This window comes from Phaethon aethereus (assembly GCF_964289735.1).
Source record: "Phaethon aethereus genome assembly, chromosome: 2".
Classification (NCBI taxonomy): Eukaryota; Metazoa; Chordata; class Aves; order Phaethontiformes; family Phaethontidae; genus Phaethon; species Phaethon aethereus.
Window position 1 is genome coordinate 128,413,858 of NC_138582.1, and position 27,071 is coordinate 128,440,928.

General features: G+C 42.2%; 1 protein-coding gene across 3 annotated transcripts in view; it reads left to right on the forward strand.

Moving 5' to 3' along the window:
- Positions 1–8,375: 8,375 nt before the first annotated feature.
- TOP2B (DNA topoisomerase II beta) overlaps positions 8,376–27,071 on the forward strand; it is a gene marked incomplete at its 5' end in the record, with an annotated part of 70,063 nt that continues 51,367 nt past the window's right edge. For all 3 annotated transcript variants that reach the window (XM_082014918.1, XM_082014917.1, XM_082014919.1), the window contains one exon: positions 8,376–8,438. In XM_082014918.1, the coding sequence (XP_081871044.1) occupies positions 8,376–8,438 (63 nt within the window). The remainder of the gene's footprint in view (positions 8,439–27,071) is intronic.

Here is a 27,071-nt window from a genome sequence, read left to right on the forward strand (position 1 = left end):
ACACACCTATTGAAAAAATTAACAGAGGACAGCTGCATGATATCTTGGAGAGAAACATTCAAGACCCAGAAATACCAATATGTTAAAGGATCTAAAGGGATAACAAAAGACCTTTAACGCATTTCTGATCATCTTTGCTTAATATTAATATCTAATGAAAACAGAGAAGTGCATGAAGCAGCTATCAGTGACCATTTTTAAACACTGCTTGTCTAATCATCCACACTGTTGAATCACACAACTCCTATTGAAATAATAGGAACTGCTGCTGCTGAGCTCTGTTACAAATTAGGCCACCTGAGAAATTGATCTGAAACAAGTAACTGTTAGGGAGTTGTAAGTTTAGATAAAGCTTATGTTTAAGACTAAGTAGGTGGCTGAGTCTTGCGTACATTTTACTTGTTCAGCTGTACAATCCTTTTTCCTTTTTTAATTTTTTTTTTGGTTGAAGTATACATCTGATTTCTGTAATTACTTTCTCAAAGACTTCTGAAAAATTTATTCTTAAAAGCCTAAGAATTGTCTGCTGACATAGGTAATCTGAAACAATGCATTTGAGCAAATGGAATTTTTAGTAAACAGGTTACTGGAAACATAACTTAAGTCAGCTAGAAAAAAATATTTACAAATATGATATTATTGTATAAGCTGCTTCTTCTAAACTGCTTTTTAATTGTCAGAAGCACACAGTAAGCACATTCCCTGTGCTGTGGGCTGTAAAAGAGTAATTCAAATTTTAGGGCATCTAGTACCAAATCAAAAACATCATGGTCTAGTGATTCAAAGCACTGAGCCAGTATAAACTCAAGCTGCCAGTACAAATTTGCTCAAAGAGGTTGTTCAGTAATTTGTCAGATAGGTAACTTCAAACTGTCTGGCTTTCTGTGGTTCTGCTCTTCCACGTCTGACTGGACCCTTCATAGTTAGCCCAGACTTTTCTTTTTGGTTTTGGTAGTTCGTTCTTTCTGTCTTCCCCACTTTCTGTGCTCAGATGTGTTGTTCATTGATGTCCTCACGTGTGCCTACCTCCAGCCCTCTTTCAGCTGGATGTTCACAGGACGTTCACTCAATTCTTGTTGATCTTTGCCTCAGATCTTCAGTTATCCAAATATTCCAAAACTTGTGGCCTCCTCTTTTTCCCTTTGACCCCAGCATAAGCTATGTGGGTCCACTGGCCACATTTTAATGACATGCTTTACATCAGTGGCTCCAAGTGGAGGCTGTACGGTCTGCCTCTCTTGGGTCTTCCCTAAGACTTTCCTCTTCTTGGATTACCACAACTCAATTTTGAGTAAGGAAATGCAAATGCACATCCTGACCTAGTCGTCATCGATTCCAGTCAAAACTGGTGGTAAAAGGAAGCTATGCAGGAAAGCTTGCCCTTTCTATTTCCCCCAGCGATTACTAATCATATGTCAAAACAGAGATAATGTATGAGAGGTGATTGAGTTTTAGCTCAAAGAGAGCAAAGCACCATCTCTTTAGACATTTCCCAGAATACTGGTCTTCTCTGTTGGCTACACCATTCATTACTTTTCTCCACAGATTCAACATGTCCACACATGCCTTGTATAGTAACAACTCCTTCGCCTTCCTGTCATCCCAGGAATGAGTAGACGTGACTTTCTGCTATTAGGAAGCAGTCTTGATGCTCACTCTGGATCCATCATGGATTTCTGTCTGGAAGGCTGGAGGAATACACTGGTAATGGGGACCTTCAATGAGCAAGAAGAGTCTTGCTGGGTAAAAATTAATCACCACTCACATTTTCTTGCCCAAGGAATCTTGAGTGAACTGCTAGGAAAAAAAACTACATGGCTTAGCCAGAAAGATATTCCCCTTTGGAAAGAGAGAGCTCCTTTTCAGAGGAGCTGGGATAGAGGGACAGGAAGAAAGGGGATATGTGGTTAACACACAGAAAAGCTACCCAAGTGAGGAAAGCACAGCATGCTTCACTGTGGTTATCACCCTGAGCTCAAGGGAGGCAGGGACTTTCTGAATGGCATGGCATGTCCAACACCTTGTTGGCTGTTTGCATTTTCCATCGTGATTAACAATGCTGTAACGCAGTTGGTGATTCCCAGCCTCCAAATGATTGCAGCAATCTGCCTCTCAGCTCAGTGTAACTCTGCTGGTGGCCATTTATATGCCATGTATGTTCAGCACAGATCTCCAAAAGCATTGCCTTCTCTATTCTACATTTCTTTCTGTTGTCTTTGCCCCCTGAGCATTTGCAGGTCTTCCCACTGCCACCAACTGTTTTGAAAAACTCGGATGTTAATAGCATGCATGCTTGTTATATTCATCTTGAGAATTCCCCCCAGCAGGGCCAGCTCAACCTCCTTTGCTTTCACCCGTGTGCACCTTCTCTTGCTGTACATGCTTGCTGCACAAGAAAGCTTTCTTGTAGACAAGGAATTTCAATACAAATGTATTTCATTTCTATGACCAGCTCCTGCCTCAGCAATAACTCTGCTTATGCTGCTCAGCGAAAGTGTGTCACAGTTTAAGACTAAATTGACGGTGAGGAGACTAAATGGGCTTGGATACTAAAGCACTTCTAGTCACAGACAAATATTTATGTTAACAAGTGACACGACTTCCCTGTTCTGCAGGAGAGACGGTGCAGCCCAGGAGAGAGGCCAAGCGAATCAGCCTGACAATCTCTAACACAAGGAGATGGAGCGGTCCAGAAGAAAGTCAGGTGGGTCAGTACAACGGTTCCAGACGTGCAGTGGGCAGTGCAGGCATGGGGCCCTGGGGTCCCCACTGCCAACCTTGGGGCTTCTGATGGACCTCTTCCCCAGCAACACCCCCTCAGCAGTGCTCACAGCCTGCCCGGATGGAACATTATCCACACCTCAGCAATGGCACAGCAGTTAATAGGTTAGTTACAGGGGAGTAATTGGAGGGTAAACAGAGTTTAACCAGTCCAAACCCTATGCCAAACTGTCACAAAGTGGCACATTGTTCTTGGAGGATAAAGGTGGAAATGGCAACTTGACAATAACAGAATCCCTTCCTTTGGGTTGGAAGGGACCTTTAAAGGTCATCTAGTCCAACCCCCCTGCAATGAGCAGGGACATCTTCAACTAGAGCAGGTTGCTCAGAGCCCCGTCCAACCTGACCTTCAATGTTACCAGGGATGGGGCATCTACCACCTCTCTGGGCAACCTGTTTCACCACCCTCATTGTGAAAAACTTCTTCCTTGGATGTAGTGTAAATCTACCCTCTTTTAGTTTAAAACCATTACTGCTTGTCCTATCGCAACAGGCCTTGCTAAAATGTCTGTCCCCATCTTTCTTATAAGCTCCCTTTAAGTACTGGAAGGCTGCAATAAGGTCTCCCTGGAGCCTTCTGTTCTGCAGGATGACCCCAACTGTCTCAGCCTGTCCTCACAGGAGAGGTGCTCCATCCCTCTGGTCATTTTTGTGGCCCTCCTCTGGACCCACTCCACCAGGTTCATGTCTTTCCTGTGTCAAGGGCTTCAGAGCTGGATGCAAGATTCCAGGTGGGGTCTCACCAGAGTGAAGCAGAGGGGCAGAATCACCTCCCTCGACCAGCTGGCCATGCTTCTTTTGATGCAGCCCAGGATACGGTTGGCCTTCTGGGCTACAAGCACACATTGCTGGGTCACATCCACCTTTTCATCCACCGGTACCCCCAAGTCCTTCCTGGCAGGGCTGCTCTCAATCCCTTCATCCCCCAGCCTGTATTGATACCAGGGGCTGCCCCGAGCCAGGTGCAGGACCCTGCACTTGGCCTTGTTGAACCTCATGAGGTTCAACATTCTTTGAGCTTGTCCAGGTCCCTCTGGATGGCATCCCATTCCTCAGGCATGTCAGCCACACCACTCAGCTTGGTGTCATCTGCAAACAGGTGTCTTTCAGGAGACTGGTTGTGGAACAGCATGATCCCAGGAACAGCTACCGACAAACATGCCAAGGATACATCAGGCAGATGTGTAAGTCCAGGACACGGTTCAGATGAGAGTGTCAGGCAGTGCACTGAAGAGTGTACACCCACAGAAAACCACTAGCATGTGCTCTTGCTAGTTCAGCGAAGTTGTTTGAAATACAGTTGTGTAAACATGCATGATCTGGCTAAATTTATATCGTTAGATGATCCAGCAATGGGTAGACTTTTCTTAATTGCCTTGGAACCATGGCCAAAAATTCATTCAGAATCAAGGCAGCACAGATATGTTGATAACTGTCATATTGTGCTACCATATCCTACCCAGTATTTTGACCAATTATTTCACAATTATGTTAACGAATTACAGTGAAATTTTGAAGTGCAGTAGAATATGGAAATTACTTTCTTGCAAATGTAAATATTTGATATTAAAATACACAATGTTTGTTTATACCTTATTACAACTATATACAATGTGGAATGTATAGTGTAATGGGTATCAGCTTAGTTCCATAAATATTTTAGATCAAAATTGCAAATTACACTTTTTCCTGTGTAGTTTGCAGAAAACTGAGAGCTGTGATCGCTCATTTAGGTAAGTGGTTGTATCTGAGTATGTTCTCAGCGTTGATAAATGTACATAGTTTCACAAATAGGCAAGTTTTATGCCTTTATTCCAGAAAAGCCACAGAGAAAGAGAAGGTTTTATTAAACAAGCAAACTAAAATAGAACCAGCAAATAACTTACAATAGATAGGAAGTTTGTACATAATAAGTATAGAAATATTTAAAGATCATACATACAGCTGTTTTACTGATAAAATAATTAAACACAAAATTATGTTACAATAAATATTTTGCTTACGAAAAACAATTAAATACTGAAAGCAGTAGTGAAACTGGTTTAAGTAGAAAATTGTTTTGAAAATTTGAGGGTACTTCTATTTATGTTATGGTCTCCAACTATGAGAACAAGCAAGTCTCCAATGAACTGAAATAGGAATTTTGTGTGTATCATCTCAAGGGGATTATTAATTTAAAATGTCACACAATAAGTGTAAAGTATTTGACATAAACTGATAGTACATGATTGGGGCAGGTGGCATCCAGCAAAGAAATCCCACTCCTATCAAAATGTTTAGGTGCTTAAATTTGATTCATGCTTAAATCTAGTTCTGTGTTTGTTTTAGTAGGAATCACTTGAAATGTGAAGAACAGTTAGTTTCACTTCTTCGCCTCTTAACTCCACAGAGGCAGCTGCTTGTAGTCTCATAAGAACTTTGTCACACAATCCTGCGTGGCTAGGAATACAACCACTCAACATACACATGTAAGTGTTAAGGATAAAACCAATATAAACAGTAAGCCAGTAACATGCCGTGCAGGTAGTGTAGCATATAATGAGAATTAAATGAAAAGCAACTTGGACAAAGCAATTTCAAAGACGACTACAGAAAATGCTTGGAGGAACACCAGCCTTTCCTCCTATATTTACTCTAGCACAACACATAGACGGAACATGTCTGACCACGCACATGCAAAGATCAGCAACTGCCGAGAAGAAAGAAACTCTCTCTGTCTTTCTTTAATGTACATAGAATTGGCTGTCATCAAGCTAGATCACTATCTACTACTTGGCTCAGGATAAATGAGTGCAAAAGGCCTACTTCCCACACTACGAACAGCCTATTTACTAAACAGCTGGAGCTAATGAGAACATAATACACTAATGTTTGTGACTTGTCCTCCTTCTGCTGTACACATTAATGGTTCTCTACCAATGCAGAAAGCTTTGAACAGATGCACTCATGCTATTTTCTCTGGTCCTCCTGATATTCATTGTAGGAGCCCTGGTTTGCTATACATGATTCACTTTACAGGTGCTACATATAAATTTGAGAGTTGAAAAAACCCCCAGCATTCTAATCAGCAAGCCTAAAACTCTGAAGTGCTAGGTGGAGGCCTGCAGGTGTTACCACCTTCTTGTTCTGCAAGCAATACTCTTTCTTATCTTGCCCAAAGTAGCAGGAAACACAGCCTACAGCTTAGAGGTACATACAGCTGCAATGAAATTGGGCTGGAACAGATAACTTACTGTCCCTTCTAGGCAGATGCCATTATTTTCTGTAATCCCCGTGTAGCACTTAGTTTCTAAGGAACCTATTAAACTAATATCTAGCAGAGTAAAATTATGCTAAATAAGCAATATTTACTAGAAATTCTTCTGATTTGTCTCTTGAGGTATAATTGAACATTACAACTAACCCTTCAAAGGAGGCTGCTCTGTTTCCAATCCCTTTACCTCTTAGGAAAAGCATTTTGCAAAAGGAAAAACCTTTAAATTATTACTATTCAGTTGAAATTATTCTCTTCAGATACAAATTTGTCTGCTAACTCAGATGCAGTGCTCCTACTAATCCCTCCTTTTGTGACTTTACACTGAGAATAATTCAAGGAGTGGAACAGGCTAGACTAGGTAGGTCTTTTGCATTTCACACAGCAAAATGAAAATTAATTGAGAAGCTGAATGTGGTGAAACATTTTTTTTAAGCTTGTCAAAAATCTATGACCATAATATTTATGGTCATATGTATTTTACTTTTGGTGGGAGGTATCTTAAACTGTAAATATTTTTCACGCTCATACCTAAAATAACGTGAATTTTAGGCTTCATACAAACACCATTTAGGCCAAGGAAGTAGATGCTAAGTTGCAGCACAGGATTTTTTTTTTTTCAAAACAGCAAATATTTTAGAACAGGGTTGTATGATGTATACAGAACAGGGTGCTTTATTATGTGACCCTATAATAAGGCAACGTATCACTGACCGAAAGAAGATTTTAACAGGGTGATGTTCACAAGCATTCATAGTAGCAGCAGGATAAAGTTACATGAGATCTCTGAGGTAAAGAGCCCCTCAGGCTGATTACCACGGTCCAGAAGAGGGCAGTGGTTTATAAACACTCTCCTGCCTGGAGCATCAGGACTTTAATCCTGTTCACACTGCTGCAGGCAGGGTGCTGCGGCGGGCATCAGGTATGGAGCCGGTGGAAAGGGGGTAGCCAACCACCGTACCCCCAAATGCCTGGCCTACCTACCGCGTCACCTCTTCACCCGCGTATCGCAGCCTCCACCTCACAGGCTCGGAAAAGGGGACCGCCGTGCCTCGCCAAGCCTGAGCGCTCCCCGCCAAAACGTTTACCTGTGGGGGCACGTTCCTCGCGGCAAAGCGAAGCCTCCTCTTCCCCGCGGACGCGGAGCGGGACGGTGGGCCCAGGGAGGGCGCAGTCCCCGTCCCAGGGCGCTGACCCAGCGGGTCGCTCGTTCCCCCCCGCCCCAGCCGCCCCGCGCCAAACGCTACACCGCCCCCGCGCGGCGGCACGGCTCCTTCCCTGTTGCCAGCCGCAGTGACGTCTCACGCGGCCGCGGCCTCTCCTTCCCCTCCTCCGATTGGCCGGCTCCCCTCGCAGCCCGCCCGCCTGCGGCGCGTGATTGGCGCGGCGGGTCGGCTCGGGGACGGGGCGCGGGGGGAGGGGAGGACAGCCCGGGCCGGTTGTGAGCGGAGGCGGCCGCCAGGCGGATGCGGAGGGGGGCGCCGCGCTTATTGTCTGAGTGCGGGGTCCCGGCCACAGCGGTTCGGGGGAGCGGCACCGGGACGGGGTGGAAAGAGGAGGGGAAGGAGGGCTGGGTCAGCTCTGCGTGTCGGCGGGCGGTGTGTGCGTGCGTGCGTGCGTGCGGCGAGCGGGGGGGGGTGTGGAGGCGGGGGCTGCGCGTGTACTCGCGTGCGGGTGCGCGCGCGCGGGGAGGGGAAGGCGCGGGCGGGGGAGGGAACGAGGGGGAGATTTTATTATTAATCTATTTTCCCGGCCTTTGTGGCTGCGGGGGGGAGGACGCCGGAGGTGAAGAGGAGAAGAAGAAAAGGGAGGCAGCTCTACGGCAGCTGTTGTTGCCGCCGCCGTGAGGTGAAGGGACCGGCAGTCCCTTTAAACTAGCGAGAGCCGCAGGCCCGGCTGGGCCCGCCCGCCCGCTGCCTCCCGGCCTCGAGTTTGAGCGCGGGCGGCGGAAAAGCGCTTTTGTGCTGGCGGCGCGGCCCCTCGGCTGCCCTTCCTTCCTCGGCCTTTCGCCGCCGGCCGCTTTCCTTCCCTCGCGGGGCTGCGGGCGGCCGCCGGAACCCTCGCCCACCCCGGCGGATTATTTTCCTTCGCCTCGGCCACGCTCCCCAGCATGAACTAGAAGCCGGGCCGAAGGGGGTGGGGACCTCTCGGTGTCGGGGCGCCTGTGCGTGTGTCTGAGGGCGGGCGAGGGACTGCGGGGCTCCCGGGCCCGCGCGGTGCCTGAGGGGCCGGGGCGAAGCGCGAAGGGCGGGCGCGCTGTGCTGCGAGGCTCGGTGTCGGCGCCGGCCCTCTCGGCGGCCTCCTTGCGCCCTCGCTTCGGCTGAGGAGAAACGGGCAGAAAATGGCAAAGTCTGGAGGAGGCGGCGGCGGCGGTGGCGGCGGCAGCGGGGGACTGACTTGGGTGGTAAGTTGTGGCGTTGTCTTTTGTTGATTGTGGGTTTTGCTGTTTTGTTAATTTATTATGATTTCTTTTTGCCTCTCGTGTGTGTGTGAAAGAACAAGGGGTTGCCTTTTAAACGAGGAAGAGACTGACGGTTGGCGTGGAAGGGGAAGCGCTGTAGAGCCGCTCGGTGGAAGGGGTCCGGGGCGCAGGGGGTGGAGGTAGAGGGAGAAGACAGCCTGGGCTGGCGGCTGAGGTGGGCGTCATGGAGAGGAGCTTGCAGCCTAGGGGGCTCGCCAGCGCGCTCGGGGCTGTAGGGAAAAGGTTAGTCCGTGAGCAAACAGGTATGAAGGAGCCTTCTGCCTTCGGGGGAGTGGGTGGCTCAGTAGGGCTGTTTTGAAGTTACTGTCGTCCAAAGTGAGATGTGGGCTGTCTGTCGTCCCGTAGAAGTTGCAGTTACCGCCTCTTGATGCTAGAGTGAAGTCTTTGTGGGCTGCCAAAGGGGCTATGTGTTGATCCCAGCTTCTTTCCCAACCGTCTGAAAAGAAGTTCTGAAGTTCCTAAGTTTTAGAGACGGGTAACGAGGAGGGTTTCAGAGGCGTTCAAGGGGCTGGAGCTCTGTGCTTGCTTTTGTGTCTTGGAATTAAAACTTCATTATCTTCCAAAAGTTGTAACTGTAACAGGGCCAGGAAGGGTGGGTTTGGTGTGGTTTTTTTTTTTAACTCCTTTTCGTGGATTGGTCAGAAGTAACAAGATTTGAGAGGGTGCAAGTGATAACTGACTCTGGAACTGGTGGGTCGTTTTGAGCTGCTTGAAAGTCCTCAAAGGACTCTCAAAGAGTATTAGCCCTGACTCACAGTGTTGAGGGATACTCTTGTCTGTAGTAAGAGGGGATACTCTTTGGTTTTGGCAAGACCTGAGGAAGGAGGAGCAAAGATGACCTGAAGGGGTCTGGTTCAGCCGATCAATAACTTCCCTGTCTTTCTCTTGCTCAGTGTAGGGTTCAAAAGAGGGTAACTCCTTTAATGTTTAAGCAGAAGACAGTATATCTTGAAAGATAGATGGTGAGGTAGCTGCATCTTTAATCAGATGCATATGCTTTATGGAGTTAGGAACTTTTAAGAAGTCTTATTAAAGAGAATAATAGCAAACTTGTTCTTCTGTTGTGTCTTTCTATATCTTTGAGCTGTTGGAAAAGACTGTGAATAGCATTTTTGGGGTGAACAAATTCTGTGCGTTTTAATAACTGCATTTTATGTCGGTAATTCTCTCTTTCATTTTCAGAAGCTGGTAGCATGGAAAGGTATATAACAATGAGCAAGTTTGTGGTGTCTCACTTGAAATAAGACAGTTTAGATATGGGAACAGTCTAAGTAGAGAAGCTAAAATTCGTTTCCTTTGCTTCCTGCAATAGTACGTGATATTTATCAACTGTGGTCTTTAGATAGCTCTTCAGAATTAAGGTTTTTACCAGCTAGGTTGGACCAAGTAATTGAAAGTTTTACAGCTCATATAGAAAACTGCAGAATGAAGTGTGAAAATCACTGAGTAGGCATTTTTAATCAAACATGTTCTTAAATGTAATGGGGAGGAAAGTATGATGAGTTAACAGTTTCCTACAACTGGAAGTAATCGAACTTTTCCTCCTCTAAAAGCACTAAAAATTAAAGCGTTTTTGTCAACTCAGAGTAGTTGTAGGGAAATAATTAGATGTTAGTTAAAAGTCTTCACTTTTTTCCAGAAAATAGTAGGACATTGTTTCTTTCTCTCACATGCATTTTAAATGCTGAAGACAGGACTTCAAGCTAGTTCTTAAAGCCAAACCTGTTCAATGTCAACTGTAGAACATTGGCATACAAAAGAGCAATATTGTTGTGGCACTGAAATGGATGGGGCAGTGGCTAGCAATTGGTTTAATGTGCCAGGCCAAAAAAAAAAAGTTGAGTCAGGTGATGGTTCATAAGTAGATATCATATGCTGGCCTTGAGGATGAGAGATACTGAACTAGGGACAGTAATAGTTTCAGCCATCTGGTTTTAATCTGCTTGCCATATATCTGCTGGATATGCAACTACTTGCTATTTGGTTGTAAGTTGTTTTGAAACTACCTTGATTTTTTTTTTTTTAGACTTTTTATTAGTGTGTTGAAACCACTAGGATGCTTACTTTCTGAGTAATGTCTGTTGTATTGTTAGTAGATTCTTAGTAAGACCATGAGTTAAATAATTGAAGGGTAACAGAAGTGAGTCTAGTTCTAAAGATGAAGAAACATTTAAAGCTTAGTGGAATATTAATTTAAGTTTCAAACTAGCAAATCCTATATACAAAACCTGGTGTTCACATTTTAGTAAAGAGTTGTATGTGTAACTTTAGCTTTGATTGTGATTTAAACAACAGTTCCTCAGTTGAACTAGCTAGTAAAGGATTACATGCAGTTATGGAAAAGGAAGTGTCCTTCATGTAGCAGAAAATTTACCTTAGAGTGAATTTCATAATGAGTGCATACAAGCATCAGGTGATACCTACTCTTTTAAAAGGTGAATTAAATGTTCATGGAAACAAACAGCAAGCCATCTATGTTTTCAGCTGCCTGTAACAGAACTTAAATCTAACTAGCAATGGTTAGCTGGTAATTAGGCAGAGTTACCAGTGATGGGGACACGTGAGAGGGTATAAATTGAAAATGTTTATTGGGAAAATAATTTAGCATTATATAACTGAAAATAAACCAAGATATCATATCTCTGATTTATCAAATGTGCTAGTTATTTTTTGAGGGGCATTTTCTTTTTTGTCTGGTTGCTGATTTTTTTTTTTTTGAATCAGCTTGCAGCCCTGCACTCTAATAGTTGGTAGAAGGTCAGGTTTTGACCAACAGATTGATATTAGTTATGTTTGGTGGATGATTTCCAAGGGTCACGTGCAGAAATGTTATATTGTGTTGAGTTAGTTACAAAAGCATGGATTTGTAACTACGTGAGTCTTCACTGGTGAAACATGATGGCATTTTCTTACACTAGAAAAACTTGCTTTGAACAAAAGAAGTAATTCTTCACCCTTTCTATGTGTTTAGGGGCTACATAAACTGAACTGTCGTAATAGGACAGTAATAGTGCATTTTTAAAAATACATACGCTTTTTATAGTGAAAATGAAGTCATTGGAAGGAACACAGTGAAGTATGTTGGTTCTGATATAATGGTAAATGCCCACAAAGCTGTGTAAGAGTGTTTCAAACAAGAGATACTCTGTTACTTCTGTCAATGTTTTCAAGGCTTTCTCCTCAACCCTAAGAGCTACTGGAACCTGATAAATGACAGTTGAGACTCCTGATAATAATTTAAGACTTTGAATACCACTTCCATTTTCCTGTGCTTTGTGAAAGGGATAGGTTTCAGTTCTAGGACATGCTAGCTTAAAGTGAATCTATGCTGGGTGTTAATGTGACTTTTCTTTACAAAAACTACAATTAATATTAGATCTGTGTTCTCCTTGAATGGAACATAATGGAAATAATGTATATATTTGGTTTATACTGGTTCATACTTGGTTTGAATAAATACTGTGGATGTATATTGGTAAGTGAAAAGACAGCAATCTTTCGAATAATCTAAATTTAGCTATCAGCATTTCTCAGCAGTTTCAAAGTTTACCTCAAAAATAACTTTTAACTTAATGTTGTCATCTTTTTGAAACAAAAAGAATACATATGTAATAGAGATGATAGGACAGTAGACTCAAAAGAAAATAAAATGAAACAAAAAAACCCACCCACAAATAAAGCCCCTCCCCCAATCCTTTGTTAAAGGGACCTTGTCTTTCTTGTATAATTTCATTTGAATGAATGAAATTATTCAAATAATTTCATTATTTGATGATACTCTTAGCTGTAATAAAGCGATAGCTTTCAGTTTGACTTGGCTTTTAATAATTTGTTTCAGGAGGATTAAAACAAATCTTTTGAATAATTCCAGTGATATGCCATAATTCACTTGTTACAGATTCTGCACTAAGTGGTTTCTAACTTTATGGGTAAGTTTTTTGCATCTGAAATCTGAACTGGGCCTCTCTTGCACCAAGGATCTGCCCACCATTGCTGTATACTGAGCTTCAACTATTACTCTGATTGGGGAGCGGGAGCTTTTGGGCAGGAGCAAGACAAGGAGTTCCCTTCTTCTGCCAGTACAGTGCTTGGAGGAGGATTGTTGGGATATGACAGGGTACCCAAGAATTGTAGTATGTTACTGCTCTATCGTGAGTCTGTTTCTATAAGCTGGCAGGATTCTGCCTGCCTGAAGTACAAACAGTTAAGCAAATATGTCTAGTACTATGATGAAATCCTAATCAAATCTTCACTTTTTAGAAATAACTATGCTGTCCTAGAGGTGAACCAAGTGTAAAGAGTTCTTTATTCTTTGTATTACTGTTTATAATCACTGTAATTGTATCAAAAGCAGGAGTAGATGGTTGAAGTTCATACCCCTGAATCCTCTAGACTTCTTCAGCTGCCTCTCTAGACCCAGTTTAAAGCTCAGAGTTAGCTTTATGTTCTTTCCATTTCTTTATCTGGGTCAAGCCTTCTGTTTCTTCACAGGCTAGGCCTAGAACACAGTTGTCATATCTGTAACAATTGTTATATATACTGTTAGTTACTGTCTTATCTTTTCTCTGCTATATTGTGGTATCTGCAAAGGGGAAAAAAGTCTTATGTTGTTGCCAAGTCTTGTTTTAGTGTTCCTATCTTGCTTTTTATAAATATTTTAAATATTTTTTTTTCTTTTGCTATCCTGTTGACCAGAGAACTGTGTTTTTTGCTGGCCCCCCACTCCCCATTTTCTTTTTACTGTTTTACAATGGAAGGGAGGTCGGACCTGAAATAGGTGTCCCAGTATGTTGCTATTTACGTTTATTAACCATAATGCATTTTGTAGCCTTTGGAGCTATGTAGTATATCAGCAGTCAAGGGCGAGCAGGATTCTCTCTTGCTCTTTTTGAATTTCTGATTCTGGTGGCCTTAAGGAAGCAGTGTTGCAAAGAGATGTGATGACTCTCATGAATATTCTAGCACTAGAGGGAAAAGTTTGTGGCTCAGTTTGGTGAGTCAGACACAACAGTTCTGAAGAGGGATTTGTTAGATGTTATGGCTTGCCTGCCAAAAGAAAGTGGTTACCTCTTATCATCTATCCTCCACACCACCATCCAGTGAAATACTTTTGTCATCTTCTTAATGGTCCAGTCCTTTTCTTGTTAGAGAACCGAATAATACAGGGTCAGAGAAATGACAGAGGTGATACCAGGTGGAGGCTTGGTGATGGAACAAGATTGGGGCTACCTCTTTGACTGCAACAAGAAGGCCGGAAGGAGGATCCTGGGAACTACAGGCCTGTCAGCCTGACCTCCGTACCCAGGAAGATCATGGAGCAGTTGGTCTTGAGAGTGCTCACAGGGCATGTGCCGGACAACCAAGGGATGAGGCCCAGCCAGCATGGGTTCATGAAAGGCAGGTCCTGCTTGACCAACCTGATCTCCTTCTATGACCAGGTTACCCACCTAGTGGATGAGGGAAAGACTGTGGACGTTGTCTACCTGGACTTTAGTAAAGCCTTTGACAGCGTCTCCCACAGCATTCTCCTGGAGAAACTGGCGGCTCGTGGCTTAGACAGATTTACTCTTTGCTGGGTAAAGAACTGGCTGGATGGCTGAGTCCAGAGATTTGTGGTGAATGGCGTTAAATCCAACTGGCGGCTGGTCACAAGTGGTGTTCCCCAGGGCTCGGTTCTGGGGCCAGTCTTGTTCAATATCTTTATAGATGACCTGGATGAGGGGATCGAGTGCTCCCTCAGTAAGTTTGCAGATGACACCAAGCTGGATGGGAGTGTTGATCTGCTGGAGGATAGGAGGGCTCTGCAGAGGGATCTGGACAGGCTGGATCGATGGGCTGAGTTCAGCTGTGTGAGGTTTAATAAGGCCAAGTGGCGGGTCTTGCACTTCGGTCACATCAACCCCATGCAACGCTACAGGCTTGGGGAGGAGTGACTGGAGAGCTGTCCAGCAGAAAATGACCTGGGGGTGCTGGTTGACAGCTGGCTGAACATGAGCCGGCAGTGTGCCCAGGTGGCCAAGAAGGCCAACAGTGTCCTGGCCTGTATCAGAAATAGTGTGGCCAGCAGGAGTAGGGAAGTGATTGTGCCCCTGTACTCGTCACTGGTGAGGCCGCACCTTGAATACTGTGTTCAGTTTTGGGCCCCTCACTACAAGACGGATGTTGAGGTGCTTGAGTGTGTCCAAAGAAGGGCAACAAAGCTGGTGAGGGGTCTGGAGCACAAGTCTTATGAGGAGCGGCTGAGGGAACTGGGGTTGTTCAGTCTGGAGAAGAGACCTTATTGCTCTCTACAGCTACCTGAAAGGGGGTTGTGGCGACATGGGTGTTGGTCTCTTCTCCCAAGTAACTAGTGATAGGACAAGAGGAAATGGCCTCAAGTTGCGCCAGGGGAGGTTTAAATTGGATATTAGGAAAAATTTCTTCACCGAAAGAGTGATCAAGCATTGGAACAGGCTGCCCAGGGAGGTGGTGGAGTCACCATCTCTGGAAGTATTCAAAAAACACGTGGTCATGGCGCTTCGGGATGGTTTAGGAGGCATGGTGGCATTGGGTTAATGGTTGGACTTGATGATCTTGAAGGTCCCTTCCAACCTTAGTGATCCTGTGAACTGAGCCAATCTTGCAGCTTAACATGCATTTTCACCTTTTGTGCTCTGAGCTGGGAGGAAAACTTGTTCTAGCGTAAATGAAAGAATGTTGAATACGTAGAAGTGGGGAATTAAATTGTAATGAACTCTAGGAAGGAATGTGTATGTCTTGGGGGCGGGAATTGATTTTAAAAAATACATGGGAATTACTTTAGGGGTTTGGTGGGGAAGCTGTATATTCAAGTGCATGTCCTCTGTTAACATTCTGTCTAGATTTGTGTGTGTATACGTTTAATTTCTAAGCTACCTGTGCTGTATTAAAGAGTAGGTAAGGAGTTACTTTATTTGGACAGATAAAGTAACCTTTCCAAATAAAAGAGCATATAAGTAGTCTAAGGTAGGCGGTTTAAGTTTGAAAAACATTACCATTTAAATCTAGTATTTTAGTTTCATAGACTTTATTTTCCAGAAGTAGATTTTTCCCTTGTATGTAAACTGTCTTGTGTGTCTACATGCAAAAGCAGTCTTCAAATGCATGTTTATATTTGAATTAATAAAAAACAGCACATGTGATTTGTAGCTGATGGATAGGAGTGATTCCGTTTCTTGGAGTGGGTTTTATATATTATACATTATATAGAGGCAACTTGGAAATGAAAACTGGTACAGAAAACTTAATTTTAATTTAAAATAGTAAATTTCTTGCAAGTCACCCACAAAGAAAATATTATTCCGCACTATATAAATGGTTTGAAAGTTTTCAAAAGCAGATTGAGCAAAAATTTGTAGTTCTAAATGTGGATAACTGTGTGAAGAAGCCTGTTTTGAAAATTGTATGCTTGGAGACCTAGTGGTGTCCTCTCAAGTACGTGTAGTGAAACCCAGGTATTTTGGAAGAGTGTATTTTACTGCTAATATCCCAAATTTAAAGTGAATATTAAGGCAAATAAAATGTTTTTTACAGAACTTTGAAAATAAATACTAAATTTTAAAGTACAATTTAAGTTAAGCAACTGATGAAGGTGTCAAGATTAAACATACCAAATGTGTGTTGTTTTTATAAACATAGGAGAAAAGCGTTCCTCAGAAGCGAAGTGATAGACCAGCTCTTAGTAATAGTAATTTTTGTTCAAAAGATGTTTCCTTGCCATTTTCTTCAGGTAGTTCAGTAATGAGTACTCAAAAGGTTGATATGAAAAGCAGGGAAATGTTCCTCTTCTCCCTGATAAATGAGAATCGGATCTGCTAGTTTTAAAACTTCAGTGTGATTGCAAATGCTTTTACTCTTATGAATGGAGTCCTTTTAAGTTATGTTTTGACGTGCGTGACGTTAAACTTTTCTATGATATCAGCTCATCTAGTTTCATTTAATAATAAGGCTATTTTAAAATGCTGTCTGTATCTTAATGTAACTCCAATTTACATATAATTACAGTTTGCCACTGAAAGTAAATTAAAGTACTACTTAATTTTTATTGTGTTAAAATGATAAATCTGTGTATTTGTTACACTATAAACATCTAAGCAATTTTAGTTATTTTTTCAGCAAGTAAGAAAAAAGGACATTAGCAAACTTAGTGTAAGGGCTGCTTCAGTTAGAACATGTTTTGAAGGTTCAGATCTAAACATCAAATCTATATTTTCCTTTGGACATAGCTTTTTAAATTATCTTTAAAAAAGGCGTAAAAGAGGATTAAGTTGCTTAATCTACTATGTCTGTTTTTCCTGATTTGTGAGGTAGAATTGCAATTGAGGTATTGAGCAGCCCTCCTTTCATGGAAACTGTGTGTCTTGAAGAGGTACTGATTTAGTCTTCTTTTAGTGAATGAATGGGCCTGGTTAGACTGAGATTTCCTGTTCCTTCTTTAAGACACTGAACAGTTGCAAGAAGAACAGGTGTATGAAAAACTGGACAAATGTCTGCCTTAGTGAGGTGTCAAAAACTCACATACCAGCTTTTTCAATCTATGAAGGAATCTTCAAGGAGAGAGCAAGGAACAACATTTTCTTCTCATGACAAAATCACAGGAGTTATAAGATAACATTGAAAAATTATTTTCTTATAAATCAAAAGAAGCAGAGATAAAGTAGGAAATAAAAATAAAAATCTCTTGCAACCAGATAACTTGTAATGTTTCTGTAAGAGCAATTAGAATTCTGGGGTCATCACTTAAGCAGAGCATCTTTACCTGAGACATTGGTAATGTGAGCTTCACTGGCGATATTGAAGAGCAACTATCTAATCTCTGGTAGCTTTGGGGTATTTTGACTTTTTATGGAAGATAGCGTAGTAGTGTATGAACATTTCAGTCTTGTGTTTATTCCCTTACTAGTTTTGTACCATGATATAAAGATAGAAGAATGGCAAGGTGTCTGGAGAAAAATAACACCATCTTAGGCCAGCTGATACGGAGTGAGTTCTAGTGCATGCAGTCATTCAGGGTATTTCCTCCATGCATTAACACAGAGCTCTATGTTGGCTGAGGTAGCGTTTTTTTTGTTGTACGCCATTTAGTGATCCTGACTTAAAGTCTTTTCCACCACTGTTGTATTACAGTATTGGCATGAAAACTTTGAAGTATTATGTCACAATCTTGGAGTAAAATGGAGGCAAGTTGCTTGGAGGAGAGCAGTTGCAAGAAGTGAGGCAGTTATTCTGTTTGTTATTAAGCAGACCTGGGAGAGGATTTTTCTTACACTGACAAATAAGAGACTGTATAATCATGTGAGGAATCAGCTGAGGGGGGAAGTTCCTTACCTGGGTTTGCTGGTGGAGAGGGTGGGAGGTGGTCCAGATACTTGAGAAAAAGCAAACCTGAAGTTGCATCATGTTAACCTGCCCTTCCTGATACTAGTTAAATCTTTCAGAATATGCCAGGTAGATTTTATTCTTTGCCAGTTGAGTGATCAACACCCATGTCAGGTAACAGAAAGATGATGAAAATGCTGAATGATTTAAAAATTAATGTCAAAACATATTTGAAATTATTTTATGAGTCTTTTATGGCACCTGTTGTGGTGAGGTGAATCCTTCTGCCTGCCAAGATGCAAATCTTAAATTGAAAATTAAAGGGTAGAGTTTTGATGATCTTCAAGATTGTCAGCATTTTTAGTGAGCAATCCTGAAAGTTTTTTCATAATAACTTCTGTAGGAATGTTGTTGTGGGAGGATGAATGGCTGAGGAAGGGGGAGTTTTGGAACAGTGCTCAGGCTTTTTTGACTTGTTGCTGCTTCTGTTTTCCTCCTTCTGAATTGGTGTAAATGTCTGGAACACCACATCTGTGTTCCTTTCTCATGGGTTTACTACAGGATTGAAACTAGGATCTGTAGTATATTTGAGACTTGTAAAACATTTCAAGATTTGTAAAATCTCCAAAGGAGCAGTAGATGTTGCATAGTAGGAGTTGAGCAGTTAAACTCAAGCTACTTTTTTTTAAAGAGCACTGGATTAATATGTATTTTAATATGGCAGAAAAGCATAGATTTTGAAAATATAGAATACCAGAAAATGTGGCTGTGTTAGCACAGGCACTTCGAATAATAAAAAAAAACAGATGCATATGTTATTCTGGAGGAAACTGTGGTATTTCAGAGTGAGCAATGTGATCATTATTCTTAAACTTTTAGAGTTTGTTTTATGTTTAGGACAGTTTTTAAAAAGAAAAAAGTCATTATTTCCATTGACACAGTACCTTGTGTTAAGTAAATATGTTGCTGTTTCTTTTCTGTTGCAGATTCTAGAGAGCAGACTTTAAATGGTTACTACTAATCATACAGTGTCCTTTTTTAGGGCACTATATGTGTTAGAAGTACAAAAACTTAAAGGATCACAGTCAGGGTGTTTTAGTAGTTCAATGCAAGGTAGACATGCAAACAAGATAAAAGTATACCAGTCCTAATATACTGATAGCTGTTATATTCATGAGGGTTCAAAAATTTGATTCTGTTTTACAGTGGAGAATTGCTTCCTATTGAAGAGTGCAGTTGGATAAGTAGCCTCTATGTGATGTTTGGGCTCTTCTCCATCACTAATGTAATGTGACTAGTAATCCTGAAGCTGGCTAGAGAAGACTGGGCTTTGGGTGTTGTGTAGAATAAAATTTTCATGTGTGGGTTCAGTCACTTCTTCCAGTGTATCGCAACTTGACTGCCGTTCTGTGTTACTATGCCAGTTAACATGAGCTGAAAAACTGGCCTGTTTGTTTTGCGCTCTATGTATTCTCTTGCAGCATGGATGTCTTGAATGTTGTCTTTCTCATGCCTGAAGCCTTTTCTACAGTTATTTTCTACAACTTGTTTATTAATCCGAAGATAGTAAAAATACCGTGTGGCACAATATGGGTTCACGTGGCGTAGAACCCATAGGATCTGGGAGAAAAGATCACAGTGCTGTTCTAGGAATGTGATATTTGACATACAGCCTGAATGGGTTTCAGAGAATTTGTTTGTCAGAAGGATCTATCAGGTTGTGTTGTTCCCTTTCAAAGTGATCTTTGCAATTGGAAATGTAAAATCTAGACTACTTTCACAGCACTCAAACTGGTGATGCAGTAAAGCATTAAAAAGGGCAAGGATATGGGAAATGCTGAGTTATAAAGAGGTGTCACAAGATGCGAATAACCTAAATTTCTCATGTTGGTACCTCTAACTTTTTGATTTGTTGGCTAGTGAAGAGCTTATGTATGAGCTGGCTGATGAAACAGTGGGCCGAACAGATTTGGTCATTCAGTGATCAAACTACTTCATTCAGTGGTTCCAAAGAACACTGTTCTCAGAATCTGTAGAAAAACTGTCTTAAGTTGTCTTAAATTTTAACATGAATAAATTCCTTTTCTGTGAGAGTAATTTTTTTTTTTCATCCTTGCCTCTGAATTTTATCAGGAAAAACATTCTTAAAAGATTAATTTGTTACTAAAACATTCATAGGTGTACTTTTTGATAGTGGGTAAACAGTATCAAAATTTAGTATTGGAATGGAACTTGTCAGTGCATAGGCAACTAGAATATTTCAGACCCTTAAACAATTTAACAGTAAAATTCAGTTAAATTGTCATCATGCATGGGCAGATGACACTTGCTTTTAAAGAAAATAGTAAAGATCAGGATCTGAATGTACTGGCGATTGTATCCAAACCTGTGCCAAATAAAGCAGAACTGTTGCTGTAGTAACTTAATACAAGTGTAAGTGAATTCATATTTCCTAACTTTCTAGCCAGAAGTAATTATAGTGAGAATACATATTTTCACAAAAGTGGTGGTATTCTCAAAAGTCTTGTTGAGACAGCAAATCCCTAAATTTTCATTTAAATCTAGTATGCTACTATATTGTGCATTAATAATCCTAAAGTAAGAATGAGGATACTGTTATTTTGTTTACCTATTTGATAGGAAGATGAAGCTATTCTAAGAATGTAATTTCACGGTGCAACTAAGCAATCTAATGATAACTGCTGAAAAGTATGGGGTTTTTTTAACCTTATCCTCTTAGCTGAATATTTCTGCTCTTTTTGTTGCACCAGTGCTTGTTGATTCTCTAGCAAGCTTGTTCAGGAAATGAGCCAGTGGACAACTGATCACTTCTAGTTGATGAAAAATGGAGGGAAGTCTCTGGTCCTTGAACTGGCTTATTGTGAGGTTGGTTTGATTCTATTATACAGAGTGGAGAAGCAGGGGAGGAGGGAAGAAAAGAAGGAAGCTTTTCCCTTTTGGCAGCAATTAACTGTTGTGTTTTTCTGTAATGGGGAAATCTGTCCATCTTCAAGCTATTCTGTAATTGAATCATCATAACAAAAATCTATGTAATGTGATGCTTTCAGAGTCCAGAGCAAATTGTTCAAACCAGGATATAAAAAGTTTAGGAATTTAAAAAAAAAACGTGTTAGTCTCACTGAATTGAGGCTAGTTCTGGATGAGTTTACTGGGAACTCCTTCCTATGATCAGGTTTGGGGAGGATATGGTAGAGAGATTTGGTTCAAGCCACTCATAGTATGCAGTGGTCTATGGAAATCTGCTGTGGTAACAGGGAACAGTTACTTTTGTGTATTTTCATCTTGGCAGGAGAGCAAAACCATTTGTTAAACGCAGCAGGAGAGTGGTTTATTTTGAAACTCCCTCCAGTTTTGTTTTCATGGTGGGAGGTATTCTCAGCCAAAGTTTTCTTTGGGAAAATTGCAAAATGTTTAGATAACAATGTATTCATAATCTATTTTTCTAAGGCAAGAAGAGGCCATTATGATCCAATATATAACATCACACTACAGTCAAGTGCATGTTATCCATACATGGATACCTAGGAATCTACCTAGAACTACCTAGGAATTACAACATTGCACATATAAACTTTTTTTGAGGTATAGCAGATCTTCTTCGGAAAAAGCAGTTTTGTTTTGAACTGTAAGTGGTAGAAAATCTACTACATCCCTGGATTTCATTACTTAATTAACCTCCCTAGGTTTTATACTCCCTAGCTTAATTACGCTCAAAATTTACTGTCTTGTCCCGCTAAATGTGCTTATCCTACACTTTATTTAAGGGAAAGTAGGGCACATGGCATGTGCTTTTCTAAATTCTTATGTCCCAGGGCTGCATTTGCCTTTCAGGAGAACAATCGTTGCATGTAGTAGTTTTAGGAGGTTAAGGCAGAAAAGACAAAGCCAAAGTGAAGGTAAATTCTTGTTCACACACTACTGTCTCTTCTCTGGCAGACAAGCATAAATGAACAATCTAGAAAATGAGACCTTTTTTGCCACCTGATAAGGGGAAGAAAGAATGGGCAGACTAAAGAAAAATAGAATTGGATTTTGTTGTTTTTGTTTTGTTGGTTTTTTGTTGTTGTTGTTTGGAGATACTTTACGGTGTGGAGTAGAGACATTAATATTTTTCAGGATTTTCAACTTCTTGCAACAGTGTTAAATTCAGCTACTTAAATAAAAGTAAAGCTTCTGCTTAAAGTAAGGAGTCAAACTAAAGTTATATATTCCAGTTACGTCAGCATTGAAACTAATGATGAAACTTATGTTCTTTGTTGTAGCTTTACTTTTTATTGACTATTTAGATAGGAATAGCTTTCCTCTGTGGCTGCCAAGCTGTCCAAATGAAACATATATTAAGATTTAGCATGCTGAAGTACAACTGTTTGCAGCATAAGTAACCAAACTCAGCATGGTGACTCAACATGATTTTGAAATGCAAAGGAAGATGACATGACAGTTTTCATCAAAGAAAGGCAATAAAAATCTCTTGACATATGTATGTCACACATGCTCTCTTATATGAAGAAATTTCAACAGAGGAGACTGGAAGAAGAAGAAGAAAAAAAGGCAAAATGTGAAGAAAGAAGATGCACAAACCAAATATGTGAGTTCTTAGGTCGAAGGTAGACAGTAAAAGTCTTTTTACCAAACTGTCATGTATTAAAGGCTACTTGGGTTCTGACTCTTGAGATTGCAAAATGGGAAGAATGACTAGAGCTTTCACACAGTACTAGATAAATTTATAGCAAAGGCAACTCCCAAAGAGAAACTCTGTGACCACTGCAGTCATACTGGAGAAAGGAGTTACTGTAATGAAACAGGGTTGTAAGAGGATGCACAGTAGTCTTGTAAAGTCTAGTAAACTGAGCAGCAGCTGCTATCAACTGAGAATCTGTTTGTTTTTCCATACAGTTACCACTATGCTGGGTTTGCTAAAAGTGTCTAAGATGGTCATTACATCTGAGGCCACAGTATGAAGTGTAACTTCATGTCTATAAAGAAGGATGTGCAGTGCAATAGATTATAGCATTCCAAACTACTTAAGGATGGTCATCTTGCTGACTTGCATGTATGTGGCTGTGTATATTCATCATCATTCTGGAGGGTTGGAAAGTCTGAAAGACTATCAGGAATCTGTAAAGTCTCGAATGTCACAATAACGTTGCGAAAAGTCAAACACAGTGTCTAATAAAAATATTAAAAACTGGCAACATTAAGATTGCAAAGCAGACCCTGAAAATTGGGTAACCTGTTAACAAACAAACAAACAAAACCCAGACTTGTTGTGAAGCAGAAGACTTAAGCCCTTTGACTCCTGGTTAATTCTCTTTAGGGATTTTTCATATGAAACAACAGCTGGTGCTGTTTTGAGAAGTGTTATTGGAGCTCTAACAATATGAAGATCTTTCATACAGGACAGAATACAAAAGGCATTCTTGAGACCATTCCAAAATATACAGAAGAGATTGTCAGTTTAACAACACTGCAGTTTAGTGTTTGCTCAGTTTAAAAAAAAAATTTAAAAGGGCTTTCTTGCTGTATTTACTTGCATTTTAAGTAGTAGAAACTCATCAGATGAAAGCACTTTTAGTTTGTTTTTTTTTAAGTTGTCAAGGAAAACCTAATGGAACGACTGTGGAGGATGTTTGTGTTCATAGATCTATGTCATGGTTTTGGTGATGAAGATTTTCTCTTCTTTGGGATGAGTTCTAAACATCACTTGAACTCTAAAAATGTCCATTCAAGATGGAGGTGCAGGGATTTAGAGTCTTCTGTTTCAGAGTACAGCACAGCCCAAAAGCCTTGGTCTGGGAAACTGCAGTTCTGTGGACTTCTGATGCTTGCATGCCTGCATAATAACATTAGTTTATGTAGTTGAATACTTTCTGGCTGTTTTTATGCTTGTGTTTCAATAGTGTCTAAGTTAAATAAGTTCTGAATGTTTATAACATGCATATTTTTTCATACAGAAGATATATACTTGGAGGATTGTACAAATAAAATCTGTCTTGTTCTATGACAACGAAACTTAAAACGTTTAAGTACAACATACTGAAAAGGTGTTTGTGATGTCTTAATAAAAACTACAGAATTAAATTTCTTTTAAACTATTTTTTCCTTTTGTTTGTAGTAATCTCTGACCAGGAAGAAAAAAATGTTGTGCTGATCCTTTGTGTGTTTTTTTCCCCACTCCCTCTTAAATAATACATAATCATGTTCTAATTAGTGTGTTATAAAAGATAATAGACATAGCTGTCAGGGAGTAGAGTGACAGAAGATCATTAATACTGCTGGGTTAAAGGAAACTCACTGTTCCCCAAGAAGTGACACTTCTGCAGAACTAGTTCTTTTTAGGCAGCAAAGTTTGTCTAGGTGTAATCTCTATTCTCTGTCAACACGAAACAATCTGGTAGTAGCATCTCAACAGAAGTAGTTTTGACACTCTATACATTTCTTACTGATAAGTTGGAAAGTGTAAGCTCCAAGCTGTCAGTATGCTTCTCATGACTGGAGTGCTGCAATGGATGGCTATAAGCTCTTCCGAAGGGATAGGCAGGGAAGGAGAGGTGATGGAGTGACTCTGTATGTTAGGGAGTGTTTTGATTGCATAGAAATCAAAGATTGTGAAGACCAAGTAGAGTGCTTGTGGGTAAGGATGAGGAGGAAGGCCAATGAGACAGATATCCTGCTGGGAGTCTGTTACAGACCACCCAACCAGAATGAAGAGACAGATGAGACATTCTATAAGCGACTGGCAGAAGTCTCGCATTCACTGGCCCTTGTTCTTGTGGGGGACTTCAACCTACCGGACATCTGCTGGAAGTATAACACGGCAGAGAGGAAACAATCTGGGAGGTTCCTGGAGTGTGTGGAGGGTAACTTCCTGATGCAGCTCATGAGTGAGCCCACCAGGGGAGGTGTCTTACTGGACCTGCTGTTTACAAACAGAGAAGGACTGGTGAGAGGTGTGGTGGTCGGAGGCCGTCTTGGGCTTAGCGACCACGACATGATAGAATTCTCGGTTGTGAGTGAAGTAAGGAGAGGGGTCAGCAAAACTGCTATCATGGACTTCTGGAGGGCAGACTTTGGCCTGTTCAGGTCACTGGTTGAGAGAGTCCCTTGGGAGACAGTCCCGAAGGACAAAGGGGTCCAGGAAAGCTGGACAGTCTTCAAGAAGGAAATCTTAAAGGCACAGGAGCAAACGGTCCCCATGTGCCGTAAGAAGAGCTGGCGAGGAAGATGACAGGCCTGGCTGAACAGGGAGATTTTGCTGGGACTCAGGGAAAAGAGGAGAGTTTATCACCTCTGGAAGAAGGGGCAGGCAACTCACGAAGAGTACAAGGATCTCGTTAGGTCAAGCAGGGACAACATTAGAAAGGCAAAAGCCCAGCTAGAGCTCAGTCTGGCTACAGTTGTAAAGGATAATAAAAAATGTTTTTACAAATATATTAACAACAAAAAGGGAGGCAAGGAGAATCTCTATCCCCTACTGGATATGGTGGGGAACATTGTCTCCAAGGACGAGGACAAGGCTGAGGTACTTAATGCCTTCTTTGCCTCAGTCTTTAATTGCCAGTCCAGGTATCCACAGGGTATTCAGCCCCCTGAGCTGGAAGATGGGGATGGAGAGCACAATGTACTCCATAATCCAGGAGGAAGCAGTCAAGGACGTGCTAAACCACCTGGACACCCACAAGTCTATGGAGCCTGATGGGATCCACCCGAGAGTACTGAGAGAGCTGGCGGAGGAGCTTGCGAAGCCACTCTCCATCACTTATCAGCAGTCGTGGTTAACAGGCGAGGTCCCAGAAGACTGGAGGCTTGCCAATGTGACGCCCGTCTACAAGGAAGGCCGGAAGGAGGATCCTGGGAACTACAGACCTGTCAGCCTGACCTCTGTGCCGGGGAAGATTATGGAGCGGTTGGTCTTGAGAGTGCTCACAGGGCATGTGCCGGACAACCAAAGGCTCAGGCCCAGCCAGCATGGGTTCATGAAAGGCAGGTCCTGCTTGACCAACCTGATCTCCTTCTATGACCAGGTGACCCGCCTAGTGGATGAAGGAAAGACTGTGGACATTGTCTACCTGGACTTTAGTAAAGCCTTTGACAGCGTCTCCCACAGCATTCTCCTGGAGAAGCTGGCGGCTCGTGGCTTAGACAGGTTTACTTGTTGCTGGGTGAGGAACTGGCTGGATGGCCGAGCCCAGAGAGCTGTGGTGAACGGTGTTAAATCCAGCTGGCGGCCGGTCACAAGTGGTGTTCCCCAGGGCTCGGTTCTGGGGCTGGTCTTGTTCAATATCTTTATAGATGATCTGGATGAGGGAAGCGAGTGCTCCCTCAGTAAGTTTGCAGATGACACCAAGTTGGGTGGGAGTGTTGATCTGCTGGAGGGTAGGAGGGCTCTGCAGAGGGATCTGGACAGGCTGGATCGATGGGCCAACTGTATGAGGTTTAATAAGGCCAAGTGCCAGGTCCTGCACTTGGGTCACAACAACCCCATGCAACGCTACAGGCTTGGGGAGGAGTGACTGGAGAGCTGCCCGGCGGAAAGGGACCTGGGGGTGCTGGTTAACAGCCGGCTGAACATGAGCCGGCAGTGTGCCCAGGTGGCCAAGAAGGCCAACAGTGTCCTGGCCTGTATCAGAAATAGTGTGGCCAGCAGGAGTAGGGAAGTGATTGTGCCCCTGTACTCGGCACCTTGAGTGAGGCCGCACCTTGAATCCTGTGTTCAGTTTTGAGCCCCTCACTACAAGAAGGATGTTGAGGTGCTGGAGTATGTCCAGAGAAGGGCAACGAAGCTGATGAGGGGTCTGGAGCACAAGTCTTATGAGGAGCGGCTGAGGGAACTGGGGTTGTTCAGCCTGGAGAAGAGGAGGCTGAGGGGAGACCTTATCGCTCTCTACAACTACCTGAAAGGGGGTTGTGGCGAGGAGGGTGTTGGTCTCTTCTCCCAAGTAACTAGTGATAGGACAAGAGGAAATGGCCTCAAGTTGCGCCAGGGGAGGTTTAGATTGGATATTAGGAAAAATTTCTTCACTGAGAGGGTGGTCAGGCATTGGAACAGGCTGCCCAGGGAGGTGGTGGAGTCGCCATCTCTGGAAGTGTTCAAAAAACGTGTGGATGTGGCACTTCAGGACATGGTTTAGGGGACATGGTGGTGCTGGATTAATGGCTGGACTTGATGATCTTGAAGGTCCTTTCCAACCTAGTGAT